Source organism: Calliopsis andreniformis, chromosome 3, assembly GCF_051401765.1.
Source record: "Calliopsis andreniformis isolate RMS-2024a chromosome 3, iyCalAndr_principal, whole genome shotgun sequence".
In the NCBI taxonomy this organism is placed as follows: Eukaryota; Metazoa; Arthropoda; class Insecta; order Hymenoptera; family Andrenidae; genus Calliopsis; species Calliopsis andreniformis.
The window spans coordinates 23,045,758-23,060,416 of record NC_135064.1 but is presented as its reverse complement, the minus strand read 5'-3'; the positions used below and the strand labels follow the sequence as shown (position 1 = coordinate 23,060,416).

The 14,659-nt window shown below is 32.6% G+C and overlaps 3 protein-coding genes across 3 annotated transcripts; 1 reads left to right on the top strand and 2 right to left on the bottom strand.

Annotated features, from left to right (window-relative positions):
• The first annotated feature begins 284 nt into the window (after positions 1 to 284).
• On the top strand, positions 285 to 1,546 carry Pop4 (ribonuclease P/MRP subunit POP4). The gene is made up of 4 exons (XM_076375814.1): positions 285 to 535; positions 618 to 757; positions 845 to 1,232; positions 1,310 to 1,546. The coding sequence occupies exons 1-4, from the start codon at positions 514 to 516 to the stop codon at positions 1,444 to 1,446; spliced, it is 687 nt and encodes a 228-aa protein (XP_076231929.1). The 5' UTR covers positions 285 to 513; the 3' UTR covers positions 1,447 to 1,546.
• Chc (clathrin heavy chain) lies at positions 1,484 to 11,720 on the bottom strand. The gene is made up of 15 exons (XM_076375813.1): positions 11,251 to 11,720; positions 9,890 to 10,097; positions 8,845 to 9,803; positions 8,335 to 8,769; positions 7,807 to 8,260; positions 7,413 to 7,732; positions 7,066 to 7,331; positions 6,759 to 6,993; positions 6,275 to 6,657; positions 5,887 to 6,184; positions 5,364 to 5,804; positions 4,729 to 5,291; positions 4,427 to 4,649; positions 4,268 to 4,343; positions 1,484 to 4,188 (listed from the first exon to the last, which is right to left on the bottom strand). Exons 1-15 carry the CDS (start codon positions 11,290 to 11,292, stop codon positions 4,046 to 4,048), a joined length of 5,046 nt encoding a protein of 1,681 aa, XP_076231928.1. The 5' UTR covers positions 11,293 to 11,720; the 3' UTR covers positions 1,484 to 4,045.
• A 712-nt stretch (positions 11,721 to 12,432) lies between these two features.
• Rplp2 (ribosomal protein LP2) lies at positions 12,433 to 14,098 on the bottom strand. Its single transcript, XM_076393198.1, has 4 exons — positions 13,958 to 14,098; positions 13,091 to 13,263; positions 12,703 to 12,804; positions 12,433 to 12,586 (listed from the first exon to the last, which is right to left on the bottom strand). Exons 2-4 carry the CDS (start codon positions 13,260 to 13,262, stop codon positions 12,516 to 12,518), a joined length of 345 nt encoding a protein of 114 aa, XP_076249313.1. The 5' UTR covers position 13,263; positions 13,958 to 14,098; the 3' UTR covers positions 12,433 to 12,515.
• Positions 14,099 to 14,659: the final 561 nt, after the last annotated feature.

Below are 14,659 nucleotides of genomic sequence, written 5' to 3'. Positions count from 1 at the left end.
TCCAAGAACATCTTTAGAAAATAGTCATAAGTATTAAAATTGGCTCAGACTTCAAATATGCGAATTACACCTTGTCTACAATTTGAACCACACTACACCTTGTTCAAATTTTCCCGGAAATATTTAATTTTAATTCTTTCCTCTCGTGGCGCTGTAACCTGCTTCCAGACTGAGTCGGTAAGATAGAGCGTGACAAGAAAATGGTAAGAAGATTTACGTAACAAAAGTATACATCGGATACCTGATCTATTTTATATTTCGTCAACGATGTAATTTATGGTGCAAATCAAACACGTGTTTAGACACTGCTCTGCCGGTAATTATTTAACAAAACAAAATATGACACTTTGAGGTTGATTATTTTGATACGTTAAAAAATGGACATATACGAGGCGTGAGAATCAAAACACAAGCAGCTAATAGAAAATACTAGTAATAGAAATATTAATAATAAAAGTAAATACCAATAATAAATCTCATTACCATTTTTTACCCTTTTTATTATAACTATCTATGGCAATGGCAGCATCGAACCGTACGTATTAACAAAATAGTATAAATTATTAACCACGACAAATCTATACTCTCATTTAAATAAATACTTAATTAACTTTTAGGAAACATATGCATACCATTACCTGGACATATAACAAAACAAATTAATACATGTAAAAATAGTCAACAGTATATTACAAATTTTTTACAAAATACATTGCCAACTACTGACACTGATTCTATAGGAAATGAATTACGAAAGGTATGAAAAAATTGAATTATAGCAAAAAATAATAATGTACTTCATTTCTATAATAATATAAAATTTTAATGTATTTCTATTTTATAGTCATTCATACTGAGTAAACACAAAAGTAAATGGAACAGAAAAAAGAGATGTAGGGGGAAATTATTAACTAGTAAAAAACGAATGCAACTTGGTTTACGTAAAATTGGTTGTAAGGATATGAAATACATTGACTTGTTACCGCTAAATCAATTGTGGCTAGATTATATGCAACAAATGCTTGGTAGCACATTTTTTACTGATACACCAACAGATCCAACAAATACAAATTGGGAAACTGTTAATCAACAGTTAATTAAAGCTGATTTTCATGGTGCTGAAATTTCAATTATTGGCTCTAAATGTCCTAGCTTAGTTGGCCTAAATGGAATAGTCATTCAAGATACTAAAAATACTTTCAGAATTTGTGGAAAGGATAACACTATCCGAAGTATTCATCATTTTATACTTTTTCCTATTTTATATAAATGCTACCTACTGTATTTTAATATTTTTATTTATTTCCAGCAATACCTAAAGATGTTGTTGTCATAAACATTTACTTAAAGGACATAGAATTGAAATTATTTGGTAAAGATATCTCCATAAAACCTACTGAAAGAACTATAAAAAAATTCAAGGGTGGACGTGTATATGAATTGTAATACAACACTGTCTGATAAAATATGAAATGTACATAGATTGAAGTTATCAATTGATAAGTATATATTTTATAAATACAATGAACATATTGTACAGCATCAATTATAAGCTCCTCATTAGTCATTGTTCCACTTCCTAATCACATATGTTTCGGTTCTAATTAACAGCTTGTATGTGTATCAAATGTCAAGCTGATATAAGAGAACGTAATCAAAATAAAGAATACTATCTTACTACAGTGAATGTATTTCTAATTTCATTGTAGAATGAAACATAGAAAATCAATATGAAAGAATGTATATGGAAATCATGTCATTGTTTATTGAAATAAAATTTAACAATGACAATGACAAAATTCAACATTCTAGAAATGTGACTTTAATCCATATAATATGCATGTTTGTATAGTCAACAACCAATCTGAATATGTTTATCTCCAAATTTACTAATATTTTATTATAATTCATAATATCCAAACAACGATACAATTACATTACTATTTGTTTCCAAAACAGCATTAGATACACTTTTCGATCTACAATTTTATTCATTATATAATTTCAATGAAAGTGATGCGATTATTAGGAATGTTACAGAATCTTGTTTGTATCATCTAATTTTAATACTTTAATTCAATATTGTGCAGTTATTAAAATAACTGCGATTATTAAGTACCAAACGAAAGTCACGTGTAATAGGCAATATCGTTGTGACACTAAACATTATTCAAAGGTAATTAAAAATGTTTAGCCTCATGAATATTGTCATATAACAATTTTTTAAACTTTCGTTTCATACTTATGAATAATGGAAACAATTTATAATTGTGTTTGCCTCGTTCCGAAACTTGACACAAATAAATGTCACTCAATATGTCTTATGTGATAAGATAGCTCTTTTAGGAACATTGTGTGTAAGATGTGTCAAAAAAATGTTGCATTTTTCCGACATATCTTGTACATTGATCCTGATCTGTTAATAGAGCATTCTATACAGATAATGTAAGTCGTTTAACGAGCAGAAACGTCAACAACACGATTCTGTCATTTTTCTACATTTGCACTGGAATCTGACCACTCAACTTGCATTAATACTTGTATTATAGATCCATTATACATTAATACAATGATGCAACGAACAATACATCCGAATAGGATACTATACATACATTGTATAAACCAAATATGATATGTAAAAAAAGAGAGAACTCCAAATTACATTTCTGGAGACTAAAACACGTTAATGAAGTAAATAAAATTACAGTTAGTTTATATACCTTAACACGAATGAATATTTTTACAGGTGTTACATGCTTCAATTTAATTTAATGTGTACAAAAAAAAGAATATAATATTATAAACCAACATAAACAAATTTTGTACATATATCCATACATCAATATGACGAAATAGTTAATGTATTGTATTTCTTGATGGATTAAATACGTTTCTCTGTCTAATGAGAGTATATTAGAGAGCTACCTTCATTATGAATTTGTTTTTAGTAGAGCGTATAAGTTACTATTCTATATTTCACATTTTGGCTGCCAAATCGAATGCTAAATCTTTATTTATCCATGCCACAGCAACAACACACACAGATACTAAATTGCTACACTGATAGACATACAAACGTATTTTGCATGTTACTATATTTAAATCTCTAAATACATTACATACAATTTAGACTTCGTAACTTCGCTTTTTTTTTCTTTATCGTGTTATACTGATGTACTGATATATGCCGCTTTTCCTTTTTAAATTTATTTTGCTAAGTATTTTGAGGCTCGTACATTTGTCTGCGACAACAACATTGTAATGAATATAAATAAATAGATTTTTTACTACTATAAATCATATATCAATATTTTCATCGTTCTCCATTTTCCATAAATAGATAAAAATGAATGCCAAGCTCGAGTACTTGTATTCTTTTGATAATCCATTTACATACAATTAGCCGAATCTTTTTCTCTTTCACCAAAAAGGAAGCACTTTATAATTTCGTGACATATTTATTAAAATGAAACTTACAACAATTTTCTTTTTAAAATTATTAATTTTATGTTTATCTTAAATTAAACAATTTTCTTCAATACTTAAACAAAGGCACATACGTACACAATGCATTGATATATCTGTAAATCTATACCATAGTTACTTTGCAAAGTAACATGAAAGAATGAAATTCAATTCGAAAATGTTTCAATACAATTATGACTTACTAAAATTAACTACAGCATACTTGCTTAAAGATCCGTACATGATGTGTATTTTCAAAATATTTAAGTATATTTTAATATTGTTTCGCTTTTGCAGCAAATAATGATCCGTGTGTACTTCGATCAGATTAACAGTAAATCAATCGTTTTATAAACATTACTGATAAACTAGAAATTCACGCTTAAATATTTTGTAATTCACTTTGAATTCATTATCTTTATTATATATTACAACTGTTTCGCGGCAATGCTTTTCTCTTTATTGATATTGTTTCAGCATTTAATAATTAAGGACTATTGAAATAATCTTGTTCTACCTAAATATTATAGAAAAGTAGATTCTGTTGATCACTATTGTTTAAAGTGTTGCACATTGTATTTCACATACCATAACCTTGGTATGCTGCTGCTGCAGCAGCAGGAGGTGCATAAACACCTTGTGGAGGTGCACCGTACACTCCTTGGGGTGCATAACCAGGTGCCATCATACCTGGTCCTGCTGTCAGCATCAACTGAGGTTCAGCTGCGAATATATCATACATATAATGTAATAAAATGTTCATTCGAAACATTTCTAGTGTATAAGTTACAGAAATACTTACGCATAATCATAGGCTTGTGTTCTTGATGATCTGTTTCCTCAATGCGCCGACTTTCAGCTTCCTCCAGTTTATCAACCTATAAAAATAGAAAGGAAGTTTATAAAAATATTGCTATAACCCTGCACAATCACTATTAAACTGTATTCTATGGATTTTTACCTTAGTAATATATTCTCGGGCAACTTGTATAAGATATGGCATAGCAAAGTGCAATATACGATTCCTCCATGCAAGTTCCAGAATAACATCTGGATGAAGAAGATCATAACAATGGAACAAACATGCTGCGAAACAATCCTTCGATCCCCTTTCCAAGAACCATTCCAGCAATTCTTCGGCAACTTCGGGGTTTCGAGATTCTGCTGCATATTCCATAGCATCCCTATTTGCAACATTAATAATTATTTAAAAAAATGGTACTACAATTACACAATAGTTTTAAATATAGTTATGTAATTTACCTAAATAATCGGTCTTTCTTACAGAGTTCTACCGATTGTTTCCATCTATTATTTCCTTTATACAAATATGCAGCGATTCTTCTGAATTCAATTAGCTCATGTTTCTCCAATTGTTGTGCTAGTGCAATATTATCAAAATTATCGAACGCATCAATCGATGTTCTGAGACCTTGATAATCTTCCTCATCGATGAGTAGACTGTTTAATGCTTCATTAATTGCTTTATTGTTTAAAGCTTGAACTGATCTCAAGTACGGTTTGACAAGCTGTAAATGTCCTGTTCTTTTGAAATACGCGACTCCTCTTGTGTGATCCATTCGTGGAGCCAGTACGAGTAATATATCGTTTAGAAGTAGGGGTTTGTATTCAACATAAAACTGTATAGCTTTATAATAAAGCTCAACATTTGCCACTTTAGTAATCACATCTTTGAAGTGGCCTTCTCGCCATGCTTCAGTGGGATGCTGCATCATTGCAAGTACTGCGTTATCATACTCTTCATATTTATCATATAAAAATACAAGCTCTGCCCATAAATGTGCTTGTTCTGCTGCTCGAAGTACCTATATGACATCATTTTAAGTAAATAACATATTCAGTTCAACAGATCCTGATCGGCATAATTAACGACGTACCTTTGGTATATTCACGCGAGACCAGAAGAGTTCTAAATGTTCCCTCATTCGCTGAGGCTTATACTTGCTGTAAAGTATAGCTAATTCAGTGAACATTCCCATGTGTGCCCTTTCAAGTCCCAATGCAGCTTCTAAGAGATTAATCAGTTCTTCGAAATGACCTCGATCCTGATAATAATTAATTAGGTCCTCGAGTTCGTCGGCATGTACAACTATGTGTAAGCCACACATTTGTGCTAATCTAAACTCTCCACTATCCACACATGCGAAACAAACTTCTTTCCAAGTGCGAGTCGAGTTCGCTTTGCGAGCACTGTCGACGGCGCCTTGGAATTCTTTCAAGTGAACGAGAGTAATCGCTAATCGTGCAAAGTTCGATACGTTGTTGTACAAAAGTTTAGCAGCATCGTACATCTTGTCGTCGAAACATCTATCACCGATCTAAAACAAATAAAACACTTTTAGTCATATTTGAACAGACAATACTGTGTACTTAAATAATATAAGCGAAAGAATATATAACCTTTTGTATATCGGCATGATTAGGGCCAGAAATGAATTCCTCAAGATCTGCAAGTCTGTTGGTCCTTGCATACGCATATATTAATTCACTTTCGATGAAAGATTCGCGTGCTTTCTTACGAGCCATTTGCAAATAACGGACCAAGTCCTCCCAGTGAGAAGTTCGATGAGCAGTTTCTACAACGTCTACGTATGCTGAAGGATCATCTGCTTTGATAAAGCTATCAATAGCTTCTTTCACTAATCCTTGCTGCAACTGCGCTCTTGCTAATTGAGACCATACTGGTGGTTCATTACACCTACAATGAGCATACATTCATTTTTAGAATAGAACTTAATTGAAACAAAAAGAAACAGTAATACTATGTCTATTATGGATTATAACTCACCTTTCAGCAAATTCATAAGCTCTGTCCAAGTTGTTAACTTGTTCAATTAAAACTTGAATAGCTGATGTGTTCACATCGAATTTCTTAAAGATTGCGAAAGCTTCTTCGTATAACTCATTGTTAATTGCTATGTTAGCAATGTCAGGAGCATCGTAATTATCCAATCGGTTGATATATTCCATGACGCGTGTGCGATCAGCTTTTATCGCCGTTAGAATTAAGAGATTTTGTAAATTACGGTGATCACTAAATACACTGCTGTCGAGTACAATTTTTTCAAGAAGCTCGATTAGTTCGTTGGGCAAATCAGCGGTCATGAACGCTTTCACGGTGACAGATATATCCTCAGGATCTTGAGTTTCTGATAAAGCTGTTTGTACAACCTACGAACACGTATTTCAATAACAGTATATTACTCATATATTAATTGTTAATTAATTGTTAATCAATTCTGCTTTTGTTATTTATTTCCTTGAAAACTAACCTGATCAATTAACTGTCTTTTGTACGGATTGCTTTCAAGAAGGACTTCAGCCCACAAATCAGGATCTCTGCGTCGTACCAAATATCTTGCTTCGCTTTTGAAAAGGCTGTTTTCGTTGCATACGCTTATCAATTCCCGATCACACTGGCCACGCTCATATGCAATACATGCTAAATGTGGATCACGTTTCTCGCAATACTTTCCTACTACTCTACTATCGTAAAACTGATTCTCTCTGAAAAAGAAGGTTGATTAAAAAATAGTTCTAATACATATATATAACTGCGCTTATATTTCATCTACTTACTTAAGAAATCTTTCAGGATTATTGTTGCTGTCAATATATATTTTGGCCAATGCATTATGTGTCGCAGGTTCGACACAACCCTCATGAACACGAGACTCTAACCACGGAAGTAGAAGCTTTAAACGATTTCTTTTCTCGACTTCTTCTACAAGTTCATCAGTAGAAAATTGTCCACGTACCACCAAAATTAAATTCTTTATTATATCCTCTGAACAATCAACATCCAACAAACCGCCTACTACAACCGGCAATCGCGATGGATTTACCTAAACAGAAATTCAGAGTTAAAGTAATAGATGTTTTTTTAAACCTATTAAAATACAATTACGATTTCATTTAATACTTACTTTTTGCACATATATTTCAATGTACTTTTGTAAATTATTTCGGTAAAGATACAATACGAGGTCATGTACAAAATCAAATCGATCGCAAACAATTATCAAAGGTAGCTGATCAGACAATTTTGCTTCCTTGAGGAAGTTTTTAACTCGTTCTGGATTATAACAATTGCTTTCTCTACAAATTCGTTCAACTTCTTTAATTTGTCCAATTTTACAGGCTGCTTGAATGTATTTGAAGTGCACTTCTTGATCTTGACTAAAATTAACAATTGATCCCAAGAAGTAAAATAATCCTTCGTATGATTTGAAGCTTTCAAATAAATCTGAAAATAACAGCATTAATTAATTACTAAGTGTGCATTAAATACATGTAACATTACGTTGATTAGATAAGTACCTATCAATGCTTTTGTGGTCAGTTGTTCGTGATACTTTGTTGCAATCTGAATGCAAATTTGTAAGTTCTGTCTTATATTAGCAGTTAACATTGCTTTTAAGCATTCTAGAGAATCTTCAACAGATAACGTTCCAAAAAATCCAACAAGCCATTCGGGGGATAATAAATGTGTATGAACGACAGCTCTTTTTATATCATACAAATCAGTATAATGTTCTAAAGCCCGTTGTAATAATCCTGCTTTCTCGCATAATTGCGCAATATGAGCCCTGTCGTAATGGGTGAACATTTGGTTTCCTAGAATTGCATCTGCAACTTGTGGAGCAGACATCAAATTCATTTCTAACAAACGTGTTTGTAAAGCTCCTTCACTTGGTCGATTATTTTTTAAAGCATCCAACAAGAATGCTGTACACTGTTGCACCATATTTTGTTCCATGAATATGTCCACGATCTACGAAAATAAGGGCACGTTTGTATTAAAAAATACTCCAAATCGATTTCAATAAACAATACTGCAATGCTTACTTGGTTAATGTCAGCTAATGGCTCATCATCTTGGACTAACATTTGGGCAAATGCTACACCTTGATCAGGATTAATTCTCATGACATTTCTTAACAAAAATATGTAATCAGGGGTATAAGAAACCTTTTTTGCATACAATACAATTTTCTGAAATTGACCAGTTTCTGCAAAACACTGTATGACTTTATTGGGAACATTAGCCCTTAAGTAAACGCTAAGTGCTAAGGTTGGATCAGCTTGTTTCACCAAATCACCCAGTTCTTCACTGCACTCTAACTTATCTTCCTTTAACCATTTTTCAACAAGTTGTTTACGTCCTTGTACCAGCACTGGACGACACAATTCCAAAGATTCATATTTGTTCAATTGCCCCTGATCTAACAGTATTCCAAAATATTGCAATAAAGGTGATGTTTGACCTTGCGTGGTTGGTACCTGACAAACAAATTTATACAATTACTATCTCTGTTCCCAAATAAAAAATAACAGATTAATGGCTATTAAACATACTTGTTGAAATCTCTGAATGGTTGTTGGAGTTCGAAGTATTCCTTTTGGAGCATTTGCTGCAACTTTTGCTGCTTCTGCATACTGACCATTTTGGAAAAGCATGTTAAATTTCCTTACAAACAAATCTTCGGCTCCTGACAAATTATTCCTTACAGCCATTCGCAATGCAAGTTCAGGATTTTGTAATACTCCATTTATGTATGGAATTATGTTTTCTTCGTCAACAGACACGGACAATACTTGACCTTTTCGATTTACACCTATTATGCCTCCAGAAGCTTCGTGTGGAGCAGTGACAAAAATAGTTTCTCCAGATATACGATTCATAAATATACATGTTGCAGATTCAATATCATACATATGTATATAACCATATTTAGTTATTAAATATATAACATCATATTTAGAGCTAACTTGCATTGCAACAGGAAAATCATTTCCAGCTTCAGGTGGGAAAAATACATCTACTGCTTTCTTTGGGAAAGGGTGATTACCAGCAGGTGGTTGACCCACTTCAATAATGTGAAGTTTAGCACCTTGTACTGTTCTAACAGCAAAACAGAACAAGTTACTCGGTTCTGCATTTCCCTCCATTTTAAATTGGGCAAAAGAAGCAGCATGTCCTTCGATAGGTTGAGAACATTTTCTTTCAACAGAATAAAGTTGCATTGCTCCAACCACTCTGTTATGCTGAGCTGAAATACCAATTAATAAGAGCCATGTTTGCTTTGGATCAGTTCTATAATTAATTATTTGACAGCCGTTTAACGAAGAATGTCTGTCAAACATTTTGTTTGGTGTTGACTCTCCTTCCATGGACCAATGATAAACTGCAGTTTCAGTTACTAATGCCAATGTATTTAAAGATATCCACTTCCAAAACACTACATCTTCTGTCATTGTATGAGCTTTCATTTTCGATTTCATCTCGATATTAAAGATTTGAAGGGTCTTCAATGCTGATATAATAAATATTAAATATATATTATTAGAATTTTAATATACTGTCTTGTGACTATTTACACATATATGAAGTGTCTATTACCTTTCAGAGCAATAACTTTACTCGCAGGATTCATTATTGCAGAATCTGCAGAAATTGGTCTTCTGATAGGATTAGCAGAATCATTCATATCAATAATGACTACCTGGGCGGTATCACCAACTTTCTCTCTGACGCAAATAAACTTATCAGATTCCATAGTGAGTGTGTTAAAGCTAACATTGTTAGCATTAATCCCAACAGCTGTGAGCTATAATAATAAAATTCAATTTTGCAAAAACTATATCTTGAACACATAAAACATACCATTATTTTTTAAATACTTGTCTCATTTATTACATTATTGATTGAAACATCTTTAACGTTTGACATTTAACTGTTGACAAATTTTAAACATTCTATTTCTTATTATTCTAATTTTATTAATTTTTTTCAATTCACTATGATTAAATATTACAAATAAAAAATTTATGTTTCATAATCCACAGATAACTGTAACTAGTTACATGAAATACTTCAAGATCAATAAATTATCTTGAAAACAATAAAAAAGTGCAATAACTGATTACTTTAATTGCTGCATACATTGTAATAATATAAATCACAAAATTTCAACCAAGACATCACTAATTACTTCTGTTAAAAGTAAAATCATTGAATCATTACTCACTACCTATAAGTTAATCCAATAAAAGAATATTTATACATTGTATCAATCCAATGAAAAAATATTCACGTATATTCACTCTGCTCTTACCACATTAAGTCTATAAAAATCAATAAAGCCGACATAATATACAGAAAAATGCCTAAATTACATGTATTATCCTCTAAATTTCCAAACAATCAATAAACGATCATTCATCATCGCACGCAACAAACGATCATTCGCGTATGAGAAAAGAAATTTAACGAATCCATCATTCGACTAACAAGATTATTCCATATTGCATAGGGAGCATAGAAAAGCGAGCATTTCAATTAGAAAATTCGTGACACATAAAGACGGAAATAAGGGGCGTATATGCCGAGTAGACGTGGCCCTCGTTGATAAAAAAAATCAATTTATTTTTCTCATCAATTCTCCGATATAGAAGAACCGTCTACGATCGGTTAACCTCTAAATATTCTACGACGAGGGTACTTCAAAAGCAATCTAAATGTACGCGTTCGAAAGAGGCATGGGATCGTATTATATACCTGTCAAAGTAACGTCAATTCGGAGGATTTTAACGGAACTTCCGTTCTACGATCGAGTGTGGCGAGCGACGGTCAGAGAAGCTGAATGGCAGAGCGTTAAAGGCACCGTACGAACATGTAAATATAGGGTGCAAAAACGTAGATCTTTGACGACGTGTCGAAACAATTAAAGGATGAACCGGGCACGAAAGCGGGTCACCTACCTGGAGATGTTCTTGAAACCTTATGGGCAGTAGCTGCGTCATTTTTTCGATGTTTTCCAAAACTTTCCGAGGTTTTCCAGCCGCTGTTCCTCAATCGAAATAATATCGCGGCTGCCTATCGTTCCTATATACAAGCAGTTTCAGCCTAATGGGGCGCTTCACAACCAGAAAACCTCAGTTCGACCATCAGCGCACAAAACCAACTGACGCAAAGCGAATGCCGTCACTACTTGCCGCTGACACCCATCATGGCCGCCAACGACCGCCCCTCTGTCTAAAAATAGTTCCTCCTCGAGTGCGAAAGTTGTTCCTTAATCGATCCTATATACCGATACTGTCGAACGTTTTTAAACGCATCAAAACAATAACGGAACGGGGATTCGCGTGACCAAACGCCGAACGATTACCACCGACGTCACGTCGATCGCGTTCATTTGAATATTGGTTCAGCGTAAGGATACATGCCACTCGATTTTATGGTAAATCTCGAACACCACCCCTTCCTTTCATCAATCCTCACCCCCCACTACCTGCTGTGAATGAAGCCGCAACGGCGCACAAGTGTATACGTGGATCGTCTTCTCGTACTCTCTCGTTTTTCATGCATGCGTACACCTTCAACGTGACTGAGAATCCCCCTAAGAGTTGGAGTTTGTACTATTCGAACGATTTTATTCGAGGACTTATTTAAGAGAAAAACGAAATTTCATGCATATCCAAGGACCGTTATTTTAGAAAATTTTCGTATTTTAAATTACATATGAACGTCATTGGGATTATCGGCAACTTTCATTCAGAAGAGGCATTTAAAAATTTGTATCATATCGATAACTCGATGTGAGATAATTTCGCTCCATTTATGATATACAAAAAAATTGATAGTTTGTAAGGGGTGTGTAGATATCAGAGCTTCGGTTTAAGATTACGGAAATTTGTGACCACATAATGTAATGCTTCTGTAATGTGATCAAATGTAAAAGTTCATAAATGAAGAAAACCTTCATCTATATACGACATTAGAAAAGTATCATATTTATGAGGTTATAAACTTCCGGATCTCGACTGAATTTAACTAATGTCCGACTGGAATTCAGTTCTCGACACCTGAACACTGCAATTTTTTGGAATCCTTACCCGAACCTTTAGCTTGGATACTCATATACCCCTAATAATTAGGTACCATAAAGTAAAAATACAATTTATTTAAAAATCATTTTGTCACAACTGTATAATACATGTGTTTCACTGTATTGGTGTTGTACAATTTAATCGAAGAGACCGAAGCCCATATCGTCGTCATCTGATTCAGATTCTTCCTTTGCTGGCTTCTTCTCTTCTGTAAATGAAAATTTGGTTTAATAACAAATAGTTTTCTTGAGTTTTTCTTCTTTAAAATAATCATAACTACAAAGTAAAACAGTTCAGAAACAGCAATTCAGATAGAAAACTTACCTTTCTTCTCTTCAGCTGCAGGTGCAGCAGCTCCAGCTGGTGCTGCAGCTGCACTGGCAGCCACAGCACCACCAACTGGCATGGATGACAATTTCTCACGTCCTGTAATAATTAAAATGTTTACAAAATATGAATAAATATTTTCAAAGAATGAATTTATATTTTTCTTGTTCTTAATAGTATAGGGTAAACTAATAAGAATTGATTTCAAGTAGAAAATGATTTGGTATAAAAGAAACCCATTGTATGATTAAAAATGATTTTTTTATAGATGATGTTAATTGAAAGATATTAAGATACTTGGCTTCAAAGCAATAATTCTTACTAGCCCACCCTGTATATTTCAAATATCAAACATGTATGATTAAAAATAATTAAGGAAATATACCTTGCGCTATGAGTTCATCAATTGACTTTCCATTCAGTTCAGATATAACTTTCTTGAGTTTTTCACCATCTGCTTCAATTCCAACAGAGGATAAGATTTTTTCAATATCATTTTGACTAGGAGAAGCTTTGCCTCCTAGGGCAGCCAAAAGATAAGCGGCCACGTAACGCATTCTGAAAAATAAACAATATATTGTCAATTTCTATTCTATTCAATGAACTAGGTTTCCATGTTAATAAATTATTTTCAGTACAAAAGGTACCATCACAGGTATCAGTCGAAAGATGGTGAATGTTAAAGTACTCATCATGTGTACAGATCAATTTTTAATATGTAACTTTAGCTATTAAAAGAAACACAAAAGCTATATACTTTATTATATCGAGTACCATTATTACTACTTTGCACAGTACTAACCTCTACCACGTATAAGCTAATGAATAGTGTATTAACATGATATTATGCGGAAAAGTAAAATATAATTTAGTATTAACATTTTTTGTAATACAGAACACTTCTAGGAAAATATTTTATATTAAAAACTACAGCACTTAATACATATGCTAAATATTTGAGAACATAACTAAAGTGGAATCTCCCCGAGTATCAAAAAAATTAAATACAAAAATGTTTCAAACATATATGAATTTACAGTTCCTTTTTTCAATATTGATTCTTTTTTCAATAAAATGTTTTCGTGCACATGAAAAATGTTTAAGGTTCAAACTATACACCGCATCCAAAATCATCCTTTAATACAATACATAACTTTATAAATAAATCATGCAGTTCAATTTCTCAGCGTATGAAATAATAATAACGTGCAATATTATGCGATAAAGATTACGACTTAACAAATATTTTTACCTTTAAGTCTTACGACACGAAACGTGGATCACGCTCAAAGACAAAAGTAAGACCGTTCCGATGCGTTGGTAAACGGTAAAGAACGAATGAACACGAAATAGAAAGAGGGGAAACGTGTTTCTGTGATCTACTACAGCGCCATCTGATGAACTGACTAAACGTAATTGAAAACTTCGCCTTAATATTCAAATCATGTTTATATGAATAACATACTTATTCGTGATGTAAGAAGTATATATGTATGTAATTATTTTTTTAATTAATCAATGCGTTAAGCTTACTCCTATATATTTTTAATCATATTAAAAGACCGACAGGCCACAAAATAAAACTTTATATTTTTATATAGTTCATGCGCTATCCGCTATTTTTAATTTATTCTTTGTTGCGTGTCGTTTGTATTTTGCATTAGCCGATTAATTTAGCGCTCAGCAATTGAATACATTTTTTATGTCTACACATCATACATTATTGATTTATTGTAAGCTGCAAATGTAATCCATTTATGAGAAATATCAATGTGTAAAATAATAGAAAAAACAGTATAATATGCAAGAATATACGAAATACCTAAAGCATACGTTATATAATGATATTCGTAAACATCCGCAGTCTACTGACTTGTAGTAATTGTTTACGTACAGATATGTCAGGTTTACATGCCTCCTGAACTTTAAAACATTTCATTTGGATAAGAATATC